The sequence below is a fragment of the Saccostrea cucullata genome, unplaced genomic scaffold (genome assembly GCF_032062105.1).
Source record: "Saccostrea cucullata isolate Sc308-1 unplaced genomic scaffold, CSIRO_AGI_Scuc_v1 ctg9721, whole genome shotgun sequence".
NCBI lineage: Eukaryota > Metazoa > Mollusca > Bivalvia > Ostreida > Ostreidae > Saccostrea > Saccostrea cuccullata.
The window spans coordinates 5,424-24,668 of NW_026924665.1; the positions used below are offsets into that span (position 1 = coordinate 5,424).

Below are 19,245 nucleotides of genomic sequence, written 5' to 3' on the forward strand. Positions count from 1 at the left end.
AGGTCACCTGAGTGACACAGGGGACCTAAAAAGGCGAAATAAATCATTTTAAAAAACAAGTGAGATGTTTCAAATATGTGTGAGTCGACTGAAAATGGGTGCTGACAAGACACGGATAACAAATTGCTTAATTAAAAACACATCCCTTTTCAAACTTGCATTCACTAGGCAACATAACAAATATCATATTGAACCATCTGCATTCCTTCATTCAAACTATCAATCCAATAATTGATTGAATTTAGAGGAAGTCTTTTGTCTTAATAAACTGTGTACAAATTATTATACGCTACTGCAAAAAAATAAAGATCCCAAGATATTCCATAAAAATGATTGCCTCAGTTGTACTTGTTCAACAAACGACCGGATGTTAAAAAATTATACATTTCCTATTTCTTCAAATATAGGATATACGGAGTTAGACGTCCTTTCTATAGTATATTCATGGTAATATCATTATATTGAATAAAGTTAAATTCAATATTCCAAAGATAAAAGGTCCCCATGCATTTATTTCAAAGATCGTGAAAAGGGAGGGTTGTCATGGCGTCAACCATATACATTCGAGGTCGTTTTTACGCTAGGGTGAAAAGGCCCGAGAAGTTACGATTGTGATCACCCCTCGTAATCATTACATCATTATCTTTGGTAGAGCTGCAGTATACCTCCCGTACAACCTATCTTTATAGCTGATCATTCTGACTCAGTTTCTCGGTCTTATCATCATCATGGTCTTACGTAGAGCTTCTATCACCCAGGTCTTCCATATCGGAAAATGACCAGATTTATTTGGAGAGGGGGAGTACAGTCCGTTCAGGTTTGCGTTGTAACAGTCTTTGTACCACCAGGCTCCATGATAGGTTACAGCACACTTATAAAACACAATATCATTGTCCTGATCGTATGTACTAAATTGCATACCATTATGTTCGTCCAAACTGTCACCTAAAAATATTACAGTATACTTGAAATTGACAAAAAAAGTTATAGCTATTTTTTGAAATATTTATCATACTAAAGTGTCAACTGGCTGCATCCGCTATAGGTGCTTTCTGTCATGAAAGGGGGAAAAAGAAAAATCTGTTGACAGTTCAGTGTGTGAATAATGGCCTAACAATTTGAACAAAAACGTATCATCGTGCATTTGATTTAATGATACTTTTTATTTCCTGACAAGGTCATTTTATCAACGATAATATTTGAAAAATGATGACTTTAAACGAGGCTCTTCATATCCTTGCTTCATCAACTTTTTTGTCAATAACTTGCCTCGTTTCTAAAATTGTACTTGGGTAGAGCATGTTCTTGCCATTTGAATAAACTGAGGGGGGGGGGGGGGGTACACATGTGTACATGTACTTGAAAAGGGTATACAGTCAGTTACATAGGTTAAGGGAGTTGACGGTTGAGAAAGTCATCACATTTATCATTAAAAGTTTATGATTGCATGATAGTGAGGGAGACATGACAATTTCTTCGCCCATGAAAAATCATATTCCCCGCCGGAAACGCCCGAGGGGAATTATTATCTTTCATGGGCGAAGAATTGTTCTTGTCTCCTGAACATTTATGCAAAAAAAAATATTTTATCGAATTAAGCACAATGCAGGAATTATAAGAAAATCCAAGAAATAAATAAACTTAACATAAATTTGATAAGTACAATATAAGAGAGGTGTAAATTTTGCATTATTGTCTTGCACTCCTGATATCTGATACGTATGTATATATTTACCATTGTTTCATAAATTACAACTCGCAATAACTCGTTCTTAGTTTATAAAAAGTTCATCTGATTGATATTTTTCATCTCATATATTCAAGATCTTAAACATGATTATTAGCAAGTTTTCATGTATTTAAAAATGTATATTACTGAAATGATGAAGAAAACTACATGTATTCAGATTTGACTGTAAAATGTCTTTCATTTGTTGATAGACATAGTGTTTTGAGTATCAAAATAGTATCAAACATTTTTTCAATTTATTTTAAGTAAAGATTATTAAAAAGGGAATTGCTAATTATAATGCAATTTTGTTGCACGCCTGATTGCAGTAAATTAGAATTTAAAATCAAAACCATAGAACACAAAACTCATCAAATGTTGGTAACATCAAACGGTAACAAAATTTTGCAATGTCTTGAGTCCAATACATCATGATAATGAAAACATATGAAAGTATTTAAACTTGACTTTATTTAAAAGAATTAACTATCTAATATATATATATATATATATACGAGGGTTGTCCTGTAAAATCGTGGACAAAGCGTTTTTCTCGAAAAGTAATGGGCGCACTAAGCTGAAAATTTCAGTAATTGTTATTTATCATATTTAAGTGCATGATAATTTTTTTGATAAAATATAGGGAAAAATAAAGATTTTATTATGCTTGAATGTGCACGGGGTAGTGTCCTACGGCGCACGGTCAAAAAACCAAGGTTTTATTCAAGAATACACAAGTTTGAATTCAAAATAAAAGTTTTAAATACATAAGATTTGGATTAAAATTATCCTCATTCAATTCCACAATCAATTTTGTTGTCTTTGTATAAATTTTAAGGCATTTGGTTAATTTTTGGCAGTTTCTTGAGCATTCGAAATGGGAAAGTGGTAAACACAACACACGAAAAAATGGCGACGTTTTATGACGTTACGGCGCACCGGAGAGCAGTTCAGTTTTAGTTCGATGTTGTAATGACACCTTTAGAGACTTAAAATGACCATAGAAGAATAAAAAATTATATAAATATCACCATATCTTAAGTATACAAATGAAATAGGAGTTTTCTTAACCGTTTTCTTAGCAAAGTCTTTTGGATCGAGTCCCTAGCTGGGGAGTACAAAACATACGGACAAACTTCTTATTTAATAGCAAAAGACACTGTCACAGTAGAACGCCGATATGAGATTTTCTATTAGTTGAATGGTGGTGAGAATATTGTCCGTAACTTACTAATAAATCTTCAGAAGATCGCATGAGGGTGCCAATTGGTTCTTCGACTGTTTATGGAGACTAAAGAATGTGTTTCAATGAAATTCCTAAATTTAAGTCGGACTCATCCAACTTCATTTTCAGCAAAGATAAAACGTAACGCTGTTTTAGACACTTTGACGTTATAATCCACGCGCCGTAAGGTGATACAATACATGGCATAAAATCTCATAATGTGTTTATTTATGCATATATTTATCTGAAATTTGCTGTGTATATTACTAAAATATGTACTAAATAAAAGTGAAAATTTCATAAGGCAGTGATGTTTATTTTTCCTACTAGACAACTTGTCCACGATTTTACGGGACAACCCTCGTATAATAATTATACAATAGATGAATTATATTTTTGTATATTTTCTTTGAAGAGAAAAACAAAGAGGCAACCAAAAACATTTTACACCTCATTTTTTATCTTTAGGAGGAGTTACCTGACATTTATGACATTATTATGTGTTTATTTTTAACGCTCATTAAAAAAACACAAAAAGATTAAAATACATCTGAATTGATAAAACTGGAAAAAGAAAGAATTCGAATAATGAAAATTAAAAAAAAAAAATAATAATATATTCTATAATAGAAAATTTTCATTAACCCGGTAGATGCAGGTGGGCCTCAATGCGTTTACTTGTCGTAGGATCTACAGTTGTCCCCCTTTTTTTTGAGGGGGGGGGGGTATATTAATTTTTTTCCCTATTACATTTTTGGGAAGATTCACACTACTTACCCGCAGTCCCGTTGTATCCCGATACTGTCAGTATATATTTAGTGACTTCATGTCCGATGTAAAATGTGGAATACACAGCATAGGCCTGTCGTTCGTTATAACGCTCAAGATCAACTCGGAGTTCTTGGTTTTTATCCTTAGTTAAGGTGTGGATTGCATCATTCCCTATATATATATGTAAATGTACATTTACAGCCCCTGAGATGTGCTTCTACCCCACCGCTCGCTGCTCGAACAGTACACGATTATCATAATAAAAAAAATTCAAACTCTTATTTACGTTCAAATTTTAACCGATTTTGAACTTTTAAAATATCCCTAATTTTGATCATCAGATTGACTTTAAACTTTGTCTGCTATTTTATTTCTAGCCGGAAATAGGTTATTGCTTTAAACCTGTGATCGGTCAGCAGGGGATGCTCACTACTCCATGGCACCTGATCCCACCTCTGATGTTTCGAAGGTCCGTGTTTGCTCTGCTCCTATTTTGCTTTGTTTTATGGACTTTGATATTGCATACTATTCGTTATCTCCATATCCTTCATCTATTAAACACGATTTATCAAAATTATTCAATTTACATAAAAGAATAAAGAAACAAAACAAATAGAAAGATCATTTTTAAAAGAAAGTTTTAACTTAAATATAGTATTATATACCTATCCAATAGTTCTTTGAGGCGTTCCCAAATCCATGTTTATAGGCCAGCCATGACATATAGAAGTCGACGTCACCATCTTGACGTTTCTGAATGACCTGTAAACAATAAAAGATACCAAATTCATTTGATTTTTGTTAAAATCACTATAGTAATATTCTCCTAAATTATCTGTTATTTTGAGTTAGAAAATATGCCAATGTGTATTGTAATACTCTTAATAAACAGGGCCTAAATAATAATTAATAACACGTGTTTGAATTAAAAGAGAATATTTAAGTAAAAACCATTAAGGCTAAATCATTTTAAAGCGTTTTTCTCTCTTTCGGAGCACTTAGGTCATTATTTATTGAACAACTCTCGTTCACCCAGTAAAGGCTTTAGAAACCAATTCCAAATCAGAAACTTGTGGGTTGTTTCTTTATTAAAACTTCTGTGCCTGCAAGTATTAAAAATACTCAATCGCGTACTAAAATTCAACCTCCTTTTGTAAGGGTGAACTGTAAACCATTCGCGAAGACTTCATTTATCGATTCACCAGAGGTTAACTAGTTCGCGACGGCTTATATTTTGCCATCAGGCCTATTACGGATCTCCTGTGAATAGACACGTACTTTAAGAATCAGTTCTCAGTGAGAAATATTAGCGATGACGAGGCCCTTCCGAATTCGCGAAAAATTCTTGCACGCGAATAAAAATCGTTTTACAGTGCCCCTTAATATTAAGCAAATGCTATTAATTATCAAGAAAGGACGTGGCCTTTCGCTTTCCATACTATATTTAAAATGATCATTTTCCAGGACAGTTTACACATCACAATTAGCAAGAGATAAATATCACCATTAAGTTTTGTTTAATGTGTTATTATACCCTTTAAGATCTGCAACTGTTTGAAATTGTCTAGTTAAAAATGAAATACTGAGAAATCACAAATATTCTTGTTGGTTAAATTTTCGTTGCTATCGAGGTATTACGAGACGCACAATTTCATATCCTCCACGAAATGTGAAATGTTACATTCATAACTTATCATAAAATCTTGATCCACGAAATCTTATCTCAATGAACCAAGAGATTTTCCTCAAACCACGGAAATTTGACCCCATGAAAATATGTGATTTTACAGTACCTTATAAGAGGACATTTAACTGAATATTCGGTGATCATTGAACAAAAATGAAAACACTAGTCACCGTCCACCCTCCTCCATCTGTCGTCATGTCACAGAAGACCTCTTTCCGGGTGTCAGGGTAAATAATGTACACCCCATCTTGTCCTTTCTTGCTTGGGTCTTTTTTCACAATATCTGAACAGTCTTTATAATTTTTTTCTATTCGAGGCAAAAATAAATCACAATCAGTATATATATCTTCAAACAAACAAAGCGTATAAAGATAACACGGCTTTTTTTTTCAAGGAAAATATTTAAAAAATATTTATATTTATAAGCACAATAATCCCATTCAGATTTACTGATGTTTCATGATAAAAGTTTTTTTTCCCATTTTTTTAAGCTTTACAATGTTATTATACTACAGAAAAGACTCTGACATTAAACATCTAATACGTCAAACAAATAACAGAAACTAGAAGATAAAAATCTTTATCAAAGATTTTAGAAATAAAATTTTGATATATGTTTTATCTAGATCAAAAAAATATGTGCAAGATCACTAAATTTAAAAGACATTTCCTACAGTACGCAAATTGATATTTTACCTTCTGATGCATAGACACATTTCCCAGCAATACAGATTTCATTCTCAGTACAGTCATGATTCAGACATCTGCCTGCCAAGTGCTGAAGTAAAATCAAATCACAGTTATTTCTTGGGTTCAAATTTTCGTGTTTTTAGGAAAAACTCTTGGTTAGTGTGGACTTGAATTTGTTGAGTAGTTATGTTTTCAATATTTTACATTTCGTGGTGGACATGAATTCGTTCAATTCGTTTGTCTCCTCGTGCCTTGAAATCAACGAACATTAAACCCCTCGAAAAGTTGTGATATAATAAACAGCATATGATTCAATTTATTCTTATAGAAATGTGTTATGATTTCTTTCTTACCGTTGGAAAATGTTCCTTTTCGAAATGAAAGATATGGCCTGTAGACACTGAACTGCTGTCATTCTTGGTGAAAAACTTTGTGTTAAGGTGACATATATTTTCTTTTTGTATCCAATCCACTGAGCGACACAACTTAAACCTGAAACAAACTACCATGCATGTTGCAATGTCGGCATTGTTCAGGAGCTTAAAACCGGGGAATGAGGAGTTTTCATAATTGCTTACGAGCAAAGTTTTTGGATCAAACGGTTCGAAGCACTGGGAGATGCAAGTCTGTAAGAGAACTAAAATTTGTCCAAAACAATAGAGACTAATCATCTTAAGACATACAAATAGTTTGTTTTTTTAAATATGTTTTTCAGATTAAACAGTGGGTTCTTCGACGACAATCAACTGCTTCTAAATCTATTGCTAATGAAGCTTTTAATATATAATTATATAGCAGTCTTTCAGATCTGCCTGTGTATGATCATTGAGGTCTCACGTGACCGATTCCCTGGTAGATTTAACATATGGTTAAAACACTATTAATGTTTTAAATTTGTTTAATGAATTGAGAGATTTTTTCTTGGAAAGGTTTAAAAGTAATCATAAATAATCGAGACGAATAGGGATAACGATGGAAGTAACGGATATTCGTTACTAGACCATCGTTTGATCATACCTCCTATTTACGAAACTCTGAAGCTGATTCTCAATCCCCAACAGTGCACATGGATAATTAAAAGAAATAGCAATTAGTGTTTTGTAGAAAATTATTCCAATTAGATACATTTCATTTGTTGTAATCCTTACAAATACAAACTGCTATGTAACAAAACTGAAACGACATAAAATATCTAAATGTACTTCAAACAGTTCTTTAATAAAGATCCCTGTAAGTTCCAATTTAAAACAACTTTAGAAGGCAATGTACTGCTGTTCGTAAGACTTGTGGATCCTGATAAAAAGGCGTTTTGTGTTTAAGGGAGCCCACTAAGTGTTTTGAACAAACTAAATGTACTCTAAAGATCCTCTTTAAATTGATAGCATATGTACCTTACTTTGACATCAACGTTAAATTTATTGAAAATCTACTGCTGGTTATTCTTATAAAGACCAAATCCAAATACATGTACAGCTACATTAAATATAGGATAATATTGGAAAATAGTATTTTTCACTCTTCAGAGCAATTTATCAATCCAAATGCTATATATTTACCTTTTTGCTCCAACTATTTTTGTTTTATTTGTTGAGTAATACTATATATATCGATCATATTATGCAGGGAATACAATATTGTACTTTCTGGTTTCCAAAGGTGGCATTTTAAAATTCCTGTTTGTTTTTTTATTTTTTTTTTAATTTTCTTTTTTCTATCTTTTTTGTACTACATGTACAGAACAAGACAGATATCACATATTTTGAATTATTATAAAAATAATAATAAGTACTACATGTAAGTTTAAATATTCAAGAGCGTCTAGTTTATACGTTTTATTCTATGACATAATTGGTGACCCTCTTAATGAACTTAATATATTCATAACGTCAAAAACTGGAAAAAATTTTAAAAAGATATCCTAAATCTGGTAATTTTTATAAATTTATAATTTATGCAAAAAATAGCTCCTAAAAAGGAGTAGATATGCTATGTTACAACACGAAATGTAATAACAACGCGAAATGTAATTAACCTGGATTTTTACATTTTGCGTTATTACATTTTGCGTCGAGATCAACGCAAAATGTAATAACACGATTTTTAGATAATTACATTTTGCGTTATTACATTTTGCGTCGAGATCAACGCAAAATGTAATAATGTGCTTTTTCGTTGTTACATTTTGCGTAATTTTATTTTTTTTGCACTGAAGACAACGCAAAATGTAATAAAACAATATGTAATAAAACAAAATATTTTTTATTGCGTTTAACAAAAAAACCAACATATATAAATATACATATTACCAACATGGGAGACACGCTGTACAAAATATTCAACGTTAGAGCTTTTACGGACATAAATACATCAAAATGTATCGTTTTTGGGAGTTGAACTATGTTCAGACTCCCTAGGTTATCACGCGGTTTCTAGCGCAGTAATTTTACAATGAATTATATAGTAGCGGCCGTCGTGGTGTTTCTGTGTTGCCCAATTTACTCCCCTGTGATATTCAATACAAACTCGTACCAGTCTATATAAACTCGAAGAAACTTCTGCAATAAAAATAGTCCATCTCATTTTTCTGAATTAATCTAATTTTCATAAATGATTTGATAGTAAATGAAATAGAATTCTATTTAACTTAATTTGAATAGCATATTTTTGTCATCTCTCTTGAGAAATGACACATAAATTTTGATTTCCGTATGAAAAAAAAGTCCCAGTTTTCCGCCATTTATCTTTTTTTTTTTTAATTTATTGTCAATAACATACAACATGATTTGAGGTAACACTTCCGAAGAAGCCCTCCGTATATACTTCACCTGGGGTGCCAGGAGCTCCCTGGATCAGTAGTTTATTTTATAATAAATTATCGAATATTTCATCATGATATATATATATTATAAACATTTCACTTAATCAGATATTTTACATTTGAAAAGTTCAAGTGGTGATATCAAATACGTGTGTATATAGAAAAGATTGGTCAGTAGAAATAAAATATATATAGAGAGAAGGTAAGAACAAAAATAAATATTATACAATAGGAAAATAATAGTACATGTAACTGTAAAATTAATATCAGATAATGATAATTTGATTTTATAATGATGGTTTTATAAATATAAAGAAATGGAATACACTCATTTACAACCGGAGGTAAAACCACATCTTAAGAGTCAATTCACATTACCCCCAGGTTGAATTTCAACAGGATGACTGACCCATCCTGCAGTGAGTGTTTATATAATTTTTTTTATTCAAAGGATTCTATATTTTATAATCTCAATGACAATTTTTGAAAGTAAATTCCTTCATTAGTTTTTTCATAAATTTCATAACAGTTGCATATGCCATAACAGAATCTTTTAATGCATGTAACAAAGAATGTCCACTTTCTTCAATATCATCAATTCGACAATACATTTTGTGTTTGTATATTTTGTATGCAATAAAAGAAAACAAAATATTGTACAGCCTTGTTGTATTGTTTTGATCAACATAAAATCCGATAAAAATATGTTTCCATTGTACAGTAAAGCCAACATATTCACTGACTGTATTCCATATTTGAAAAACGTTTTTACAATCAAAAATTAAATGTCTTATATTCTCTTTTAGATTTTGACAAAGATTACAATATTTGTTTATTTTACTATTCCATTTACTTAAAAACAAATTATTACAAAGAATATTATTCAATAATTTATAATTAAATTCTGCTAATTTTTTGTCTTCCATTAATTATATTTTGTAAAAATAAATATTTTCCCAGTCCGAATCATTTGTTATTTTGAACTCCTTACTTAGTGTACTTTTTTAGAGTAAAACAATTTAGTGTTTTGTTTTTTTTAGGGATGGGATAGGATTTTCTATTTTGATAAAATCTATTTTTGAATAATCAAAGATTTGTTCGTATTTTATAAATACTGTTTTAATTATCATATAATCACACAGCCAGTTACTTTTATTTTTTATAAGACGCGCGAAATCGTTAAGAGATTTTAATTTTCCATTTTCATTGAATAATTGTTATGTGTATAAGATTCCTCTTTTTACCCAGTTTTGAAAACAGAAAGATTTTCCCTTGTAAGTAAAAAAACTTATTGGACCAAATAGGTTGTGTCAAAAATCTATCTGTTGTATCTAGCTTTGTAGTTTCTTTGCAAAAGTTATAGCATGAGAAGATTTCTTTATAAAAAAGCGGCATGTGTTGAACAATATCAAATCTTTTTATAACTGTTTCTGTTGTAATTAAAATATACTGTAAATCAATATTTAGAGTTTTACAAAAGCTGTTTACAAAATCTTTTATCACATGTTTAGTAAGAAGCAGTCTAGGAACCCAGGCTGCTTTCAACGCCTTTAGTTTTGATTCTATATCAGTCAAACCTATACCACCCTCAGTTATTTCCTCTATCATAGTATTTCTTTTTATTCGTTCGTTTTTACTCCAGATAAATTTAAAAATTAATTTGTTTAATTTCTTAACATAGTCTTTGTCTGGTAGTTCTAGTATTGTGGCATTATAAACCAATTTAGGAATAGCTAACGTATTTATTACGGGGCATTTGCCAAAAAGTGTTTTCTTTTTTTCCAAGACTCAAATAAAGTTTCCATTTCATGATATTTTTTCATCCAATTTTTGTTATAGCATTCTATTTTATCATGTCCTAGGAATATTCCTAAACATTTCACCTCGTGGTTTGTTACGTTTATACCTTCTATATTGTTATATTGGTCTTTTAAGGAGCCTAAAAGAATACATTCTGTCTTATCTAAATTTATTTTTGATCCTGCATGTTTACAAAAAAGATCTTATTGCTTGGGATAGCGGTTGAATGTTTTTAAGCGCCAAAGTCATATCATCTGCATGTTGTATATTCTTGATTTCTTTATCTGAATTTTTGTATTTAAACCCTTCAATGTTTATGTTGTTTTTAATTCTTTCTGACAATATTTCAGCTACAAAAAGATATAATATTGCAGATATTGGGCATCCTTGTCGAATTCCTCTATTCATTTCACATGTTTTGGATATCCAACCATTATTTTTTAATCTGAAAGTAGGATTTTTATAAAGGATTTTCATCCATTTTATAAAACAATTACCAAAGTTAAATTTTTCGAGTGTTTTAAAAAGAAAGTTCCATTCTACGGAATCGAATGCTTTTTCAAAGTCTAAAAAAAGTAGTAAACCTTCTTGATTGTTGTTTTCACAATAGTCAAAAATGTCGAGAATTAACCTAGCATTCATTCCTATGAATCTTACTTTAATATATGCGGTTTGCTCGTCGCCTATATACTTATCGATTATCTTTTGTAAGCGCCTTGCAAAAATAAATGCATAAATTTATAATCTGTGTTTGTAAGACTAATCGGTCTATAATTTTTCAATAAAGATTTATTTCCTTTTTTATGTATTAAAGACATAACAGAAAGTTTTTGCGAGAAGCACATCTCATTGTTCTTAAAAATATCTTTTAGCATATCATAGAATAGTGGAGATAAATGTTTCCAAAAGCATTGATAAAATTCGTTTGGTATTCCATCTAAACCTGGAGATTTATTAGTTTTTAAATTTATGACTGCTTCTTTACATTCTTCAAGAGTAGGAAACATTTCGCATACCTTTTTATTAGTTTCTGTTAAATGTTTAACATTACAATCGCTTAGATATGAGTTTATATTGTTATGTGGTATCAATTTTGAGCTATATAGTTTTTCATAATAGTTACACATTTCCCCTAAAATATCTCTATTTGTAGAAAGTATTTCTTTTTCATCAGTTTCAATTTCATTGATAATATTGTGAGTCTATGGGTTTTTTTTCTAGACCTAGAAAAAATTTCGTATTCTTTTCAAATCTTGCACCTATTTGGCACGGGATCGAATTTGTGCCCCTCTTGTTTTTTGATCGAGAAGGTTACTTAGTTGGGTTTCTAATTCTCGTTTTCTATTCATATCTATTAAATAATGTGGTAAGTTTTCAATTTCAGAAATTTCTCTTTCTATATTCATTATGTTTTGTTTATAAGTTCTTTGACGTCTAATGGAGAAATTAATTGAAATATTTTTGATATCTTGTTTCAAGATTTCCGATTTTTCCACATAGGTCTTTTCTAGCTTTTCAATATTTTGTATTAGGTCAATAATACTTTTCTTATAATCATTTTCGTTTATAATAGAAGTATTCATCTTCCAATAACTCGCCACTCGTTTGTTTTCAGTCATTGTCTGACGTCACGGCGTCAGACAGTACTAGATTTAACCAGGGCTTATTTATGCAGTCGTTCCATGAAATTGTTTAGATAGTTCGATGGTGGAAATTTCGATACATGCATAATCTCCAATGACTCATGTAGTTCGTCCCAGGAGAAAATGAGCTTTTATTTACATAACTGAGTCATCTTATCTTTAGTTTAATCCGTGCTTTCATCTTTGAACATGTCCGCTTCAATTCTCTATAAAAAATGCCTTATTATATAAATATCAATGTTTTGTGTTGTGTATCAAAGATTCAGTCATTTTACATGTTATGGTTAAATTATTATTGATTGCTTATTTTCAGTAAACTTATACCTTGACATTGATTTACTAGTACCTAAACATAAGGCACGAGGTCAAATATTTTCTCTCCGTTGCCCTGCTCCAAGTATTGTAAAAACTATTTACGGTGCCTGAGAAAAATGCAGTGAACACAGAAAAAAAGTCTTATTCAAGTTCGCTTTAAATTCTTTATTGTGTAAATAGATTTGTATGTTGGCTGAAGTGTTAAACTTCAATCTTATCCAACAATTATACTTCGGACCATATTACATTCAATTAGTTTGCATCTTCTTGTATCTTTTCCCAGATGTTTCAGTTCAAAATTTCATCAATCAATTACGTAACCGTGTTAAATAGAGAATCATTGTACACCAAATGGTTTGAGAAGCAATTAAAGCTTTCAAGAACAGCAGGGGAATGGTCAGCATGTGTAGCGCTCTGCCAAGATTGTTATCGCCAGGGTTGGGGTTAGGGCTATCAAAAATCTTCCCATTGATTTCATCATTTACAACCTTCATTTTATTCTGTTTGTAGAATAAAAGATCAGTTAGGTCATTTAACATATAAAACATTACTTGAAAAATGCTAACCCGGGATCTTGAAATATCTTTGGCCTAAGTCGATCAAAATTTTTATTTTATATTAAAATATTATACTTCATGTGAAATTAGTTGAATCTGATTGGTCGAGAAACATTTGTTAAATAACACTACTACCCGCTGAATAATGAAGCCACGCCCTCCAGCGTAGCAACAGTCAACATTGCTTGACGACGGGTGGTATTCCAAAAAATAGCGACTGCGCAGAATTTATGCTCGCACGGTTCACTGTTATATGTATCTGTATAAAACATTCAGTATAATATAATAAATATTGCATGTAGTTGAGTGTAACATTGAAAATTTTCACCCCTCGAAAACCATTGTCAACCTCGGCTGCGCCTCGGTTGACAATGGTTTTCTTGGGGTGAAAATTTTCAATGTTACACTCAACTACATGCAATATTTATATAATGTTGTAAAGGTCAAGCAGACCAGAAGAGTTAGGGTTAGGGATATTTTCAACATTGTTTTACAGAGATGTTGTTATGTGCAAATGAAGAAATAAATTTCATAATTAATGAATATTTTATCGGCAATTAAAAATTTCACTGAAGTCGTAGCTTGTTTCATGATCTTGGAGCGAGGAGCTTCAATTTAAAGTTCTTTGTACATTATTTTATACAATATTGATTACGCATGGTCTCTTGAAGATATAAGACCGCGGAACATTAACTGGCAAAATTGGAAATATACAGCTTACGTCATTTCTGTCTGTTACAATCAAAACATTCAGTGATAGACAACGAAATGGGTGGGTACAATTCGACGCGGACGTTTGGAAAACATCGGATTGAAATAGCAGATCGAAATTCATTTTCAATCCACCTAAGGTGTTTTCAAAGCAAAGAGTGAATGTATGATCCAAAAATCAACTATATTTTAACTCCCAAATACATATTGTTTGAAGTTCACATTAATATGAGTTTTAGCTTATAATTTTAAGAACGCGAAACATCATACAAGACAAAGATTATTTTTTAGATGTTTGATTCTAGCAGGGGGGGGGGGGGGGTGAAAAAATTATAGAGTCAGGTCACGGCTTACATGACAATATATTTTATTTCTAGGATTATAAGAGTGCATGAGTTTTATACTTATTCTCACTGAAAACTGTCGGACAACTTAATTTGAAAATCGTTCAACCCCCCACCACCACCATCACCAACACAAAGATATACATATATTTACCAAACAGAAATGAAATATTTCCCCCTTAAATATTTATTCATTTAAAACACTGGATAAAAAAATCAAACTGTACCAAAATTGAAATTATTTGTATTCTGGGTCAATCAGTAATAATGTACCTCCTAGCGTAGCTGAGGTGGATTGAAAATGAATTTCGATCTGCAAAAAAATTTCAATCCGATGTTTTCCAAAAGTCCGCGTCGAATTGTACCCGCCCATTTCATTGTCTATCACTGAATGTTTTGATTGTAACGGATGAAAATGACGTAAGCTGTATATTTCCAATTTCGCCAGTTAATGTTCCGCGGTCTTATTATCGAACGAACGAAATTATATAACATATATTTTATTTCTTTCCGCTTTATGAATTAAAGCAAACCACGTCAGACAAGCTTTTTAGGAAAGCTAATACTTGTTTTATATTCAAATTTCAACATTCTGTGATCAGACATTCATGTCCCATTGCCATGTGTTCCGGGAATCTTTCTGATAGACATATTTTTAAAATGTATTAATAGTTCATCACTTATGTAGACAAAGTCTATTCTACTTTTTGGAGTATCAGAAGCATCACACCAAGTAAAACCATCTAGGTTTTCATATCTATTCAACCATAAATCTTTAACTTTTAAGATATTTACACAATCTTTTAGGATTTTAGCACTCTTGTCAGTTGTATTATCTATATTACAATTAAAGTCTCCACATAGAATAATATGTGACTGATTAAGTGCATGACTATTAATAAATGTTTTCAACCTTTTAAAAAAATCTATTCTGTTTGATTCTATGTTTGGTGCATAAACATTGACCAAAGTAAAGGTTGTATCATTAACATTCATGTTAACTAGTAGTTTTCTGCCATCTTTCGATTTATGCGTATCAAGTATTTCGGCGTTTACGTTTTTTTTTTTCAATAAAATAGAGACACCTCTACTATAGCTTGAATCCGAATAAGTATGAATAGAATTTCCGGGCCATTTACAATCATATTGAAATTCATTTTTCTCAATGTAATGTGTTTCCTGGATAAAACAAATATCTATATTTGTATCTAATTTATAATAACCAGGTATATAATTTTTCTCTTTTTTCTTTTAAATTCAGGCCACACGCATTAACAGAGATAAATTTCATTGTTTCCATTTCAGACATTTTGTAATAAATATGACAATGTTATAAACATATCAACCATAAATACTGTCATGTTGTAAATTTTGAATTTACCGGGTGGCAGTAAATACAAAATTTTTGTAAATTTTGTATTTACTGCCACCCGGTCAATTCAAAATTTTCAACATGACAATACCTTAGCTGTCTGAGAGTAGAGAAAATGTCTATCCATCATCACCTGTCGACTTTTGGCCTTTCCTGTTGGAGTTTCCTTGTTTCCGGTACTTTTTAGCTCTTTTATCATTTCTGATACGTCCATGCATTTGAGTTGAATCCTTGCCACGCATTCTGGAAGTGGATGACGACCTTACGACTGGTTTAGAACGAAGACACGCAGCCTGCTCTCCGATAAATTTACCTAGGGACTAGGGTGTTGTTCCCTGGCCGCGCCTTGGAACAAGTATGACTTGTCTGGGTTGCGTCAAGTCCAGATCCCCAGAAATTGTCGTAGGTTGTTTCTAAGAAAACGGTGGAATTTTTTTAACTTTTTAGCGTTTCGGCAAAGTTTTGGAGCTGGGTAGCCTTAGCTTCAATAATCTCCGTCATCAATGCTACTTGATTGGAAGAAAAGCTAGAAGATGGGGTGACCAAATTACCGATTTTCTTTGCTTCCAGCGCCGATTTTGCTGATTGAATAGCTGACGCCCTTATAATGTCGCCGCTTCTCATTGCTTTTACGTATTGATATGCATGTTCGGCTGACTTGTGGTCAAAACCAAAGATGTTAATGTTGCAGGGGAAGAAATTTGAAAGGCAATTTGCCTCTCCAGAAAAAGGAATGACATCGGGATTCGGTTAGGTAAAATGTTCACATTTAGGGTCACCTGGCTTATGACCTTCTCCCTTGCATGCCTTGCATCTAGGATTGTTAGGACAGTCCTTTTTGCTCTGAAAACTAATTCCCCGTCATTCGTAATCCTTTATTTTTTTTAACTTTTGTATCAGTATAATAAAACAGTTGAAAAGTATTCCAAGATTCCAGTTTCCCAGGACGAGGACTATTTCCCTGGACTGCGCCTCGAGAAATAGTTCTAGCCTTGGGGAACTGGGATCACGCTAATTCCCTCAATGATATAATTTAACTGTGTAGTTAGCGCCCACTAGTCCCATCATTTACATAGATCTGTAGATGTTGATACCTCCAATAACTAAGCTGATTTTCCATTTCCTTTAATACAACAGAAATAGTATTACATGTATATACATTGTAAATATAAATGTAATCATCTCTTAATATTATGAACAAATAAAGAATCCTTCCCTCATACCTGGGTATGTCGATCATTGACATGGTAAAACAAAACAAGAGGCCCAGGGGCCACATCGCTCACCTGAGCAAATCAGCTAGGAAAAAGCACAAATCAGATCATAATTGAAAATTTCACTGAAGGGAAGGGGGGGCTTGAATTTTAATACTACTTAAATTTTAATACTACTTGAGAGAGAATGCCTTCAAATTAATACAGCATATGGCTTTGCTTTTCTTGATAAAAAGATTTTTTAAAAACATTTTCTTCCTATATATAACTTCATAATAATTTGAATTTGATTCCCCATTGTTTCCGTCCCTACCCCAAAGGGCCATGATTTGAATAATTTAAATCTTCAATGCATGAGGATACTTACATGTCAATATGACTAATCAAAGCTATTTTGTTCTTGGGATTTTCCCCTTTAATTGGCTTCATTTTTCTACACTACCCGAAAATGCTTCCATATATGTAAATACTAGTATCACTGTCATGGCTTTGCTATTCTTGAGAAGGAGATTTCTTAAAATATATTTTAATGTAAAACTTGGATCCCCAATTGCAGCCACACCCAATCCCCTAGGGTTATGATTTGAACAGCCACACCCAATCCCCTGGGGTTATGATTTGAACAAACTAAAATCTACACTACCTGAGGATGATTCCATATTTATAAATAACACTAATCATGGCTTTGAAGTACTTGAGAACACAATTTTAAAAGATTTCCCTATCTAGTCCTATGTAAAACTTTGATCAGCCATTTTGGCCCCACCCTACCCCAGGGGTCTTGATTTGAACAAATTTGAATCTACACTACCTGAGGATGATTGCACATGAGTTTCATCTTTCCTGGCCAAGTGGTTCTTTGATTGGCCATTGTGGACCCACCCTACTTCCTGGGAGTTATAATTTGAATAAATTTGAATTTACACTATATGAAGATGATTCCACATGAGTTTGATCTTTCCTGGCCTAACGATTCTTGAGAAGAAGGTTTTAAAAGATTTTTCCTATATATCCCTATGTAAAACTTTGATTGGCCTTCGTGGCCCCACCCTACACCCGGGGGTCATGATTTGAATAAATTTAAATCTACACTATATGAAGATGATTCCACATGAGTTTCATCTTTCCTGGCCCAGTGGTTCTTGAGAAGAAGATTTTAAAAGATTTTTACTATGTATCCCTATGTAAAAATTTAATCGGCCTTTGTGGCCCCATCCTACCCCCGAGGGTCATGATTTGAACAAACTTGAATCTAAACTACCTGAGGATGCTTCCACATGAGTTTCATCTTTCCTGGCCCAGTGGTTCTTGAGAAGAAGATTTTTAAAGATATTTCCTATATACTCTTATGTAAAACTTTGATCAGCCAATGTGGCCCCACCCTACCCCCGGGGGTCATGATTTGAACAAAGTTGAATCTACATTACATGAGGATGATTTCACATGAGTTTCATCTTTCCTGGCCCAATGGTTCTTGAGAAGAACATTTTTAAAGATTGTCCCTATATACTCCTATGTAAAACTTTGATCGGCCATTGTGGCCCCGCCCTACCCCCGGGGTTCTTGGATTTAACAATTTAATATGTACACTACGCCAGGATGATTCCACAAAAGTTTCAGCTTTCTTGGCCCAGTAGTTCTTGAGAAGATGATTTTTTAAAAATGCCATTAATTTTTCACTAATTCATAATTATCTCCCCTTGGAAGAGGGTGTGGCCCTTCATTTTAACAAACTTGAATCCCCTTCACCTAAGGATACTTTGTGGCAAGTTTGGTTAAAATTGGCCCAGTGGTTCTTGAGAAGATGAAAATGTAAAAAGTTTACGACGACAACGCCAACGGACAAATTTTGATCAGAAAAGCTCACTTGAGCCTTCGGCTCAGGTGAGCTAAAAAAGACAAGTTACAAACTATTTACAATTTTGTTATAAAAAGCACAACATTTAAAAACTTTACAATGTAGTTCCGATTAAGCAACAATTTTCCTAGTACTAATCATGGGCTAGTTCTCAAGCATAAGGATGTTTTATGAGGATTGATCCCCCCAAAATGTGACAGTTATAAAATCTTTTAATATTCGAAAGTTTTCATCAAAACTTTATGTCTCTGTCTAATTTGACTTCTGTCGAAAAATCTCCTTCAGATTTTTAATGAAATATTAAATTGAATTAAAACAAGGTTGGGTCTCGTCTATACCACCCCACGGCACAAATCTAACCTATGTCGTTATGATGTTTTTCCTTGACACTGAAACTGATGATACATAAGATTTACACAAAAGAAATAAATTTCCCAAATGATGTTTGGTAAAGTAATTGGGCAAAAAAATCAAATTATAATAGTTGTAACTGCATATGTATTCATTTACA

The 19,245-nt window shown here is 32.2% G+C and overlaps 1 protein-coding gene across 1 annotated transcript; it reads right to left on the reverse strand.

The window, feature by feature from the left end:
* Positions 1–703: 703 nt before the first annotated feature.
* LOC134266993 (ficolin-1-like) lies at positions 704–15,861 on the reverse strand. The gene is made up of 4 exons (XM_062749218.1): positions 15,754–15,861; positions 4,391–4,487; positions 3,732–3,896; positions 704–945 (listed from the first exon to the last, which is right to left on the reverse strand). Exons 1-4 carry the CDS (start codon positions 15,859–15,861, stop codon positions 704–706), a joined length of 612 nt encoding a protein of 203 aa, XP_062605202.1.
* Positions 15,862–19,245: the final 3,384 nt, after the last annotated feature.

What these genes read in the sequence shown, in the direction of transcription:
- LOC134266993 (XM_062749218.1), bottom strand. Translation starts at nt 15,861, where the DNA reads ATGATAAAAGAGCTAAAAAGTACCGGAAACAAGGAAACTCCAACAGGA. An exon ending in TCTACTCTCAGACAGCTAAG is followed by an intron (nt 4,488 to 15,753) that starts GTATTGTCATGT and finishes TATTGTTTACAG; the next exon opens with GTCATTCAGAAACGTCAAGA. An exon ending in CTCAAAGAACTATTGGATAG is followed by an intron (nt 3,897 to 4,390) that starts GTATATAATACT and finishes ATATATATATAG; the next exon opens with GGAATGATGCAATCCACACC.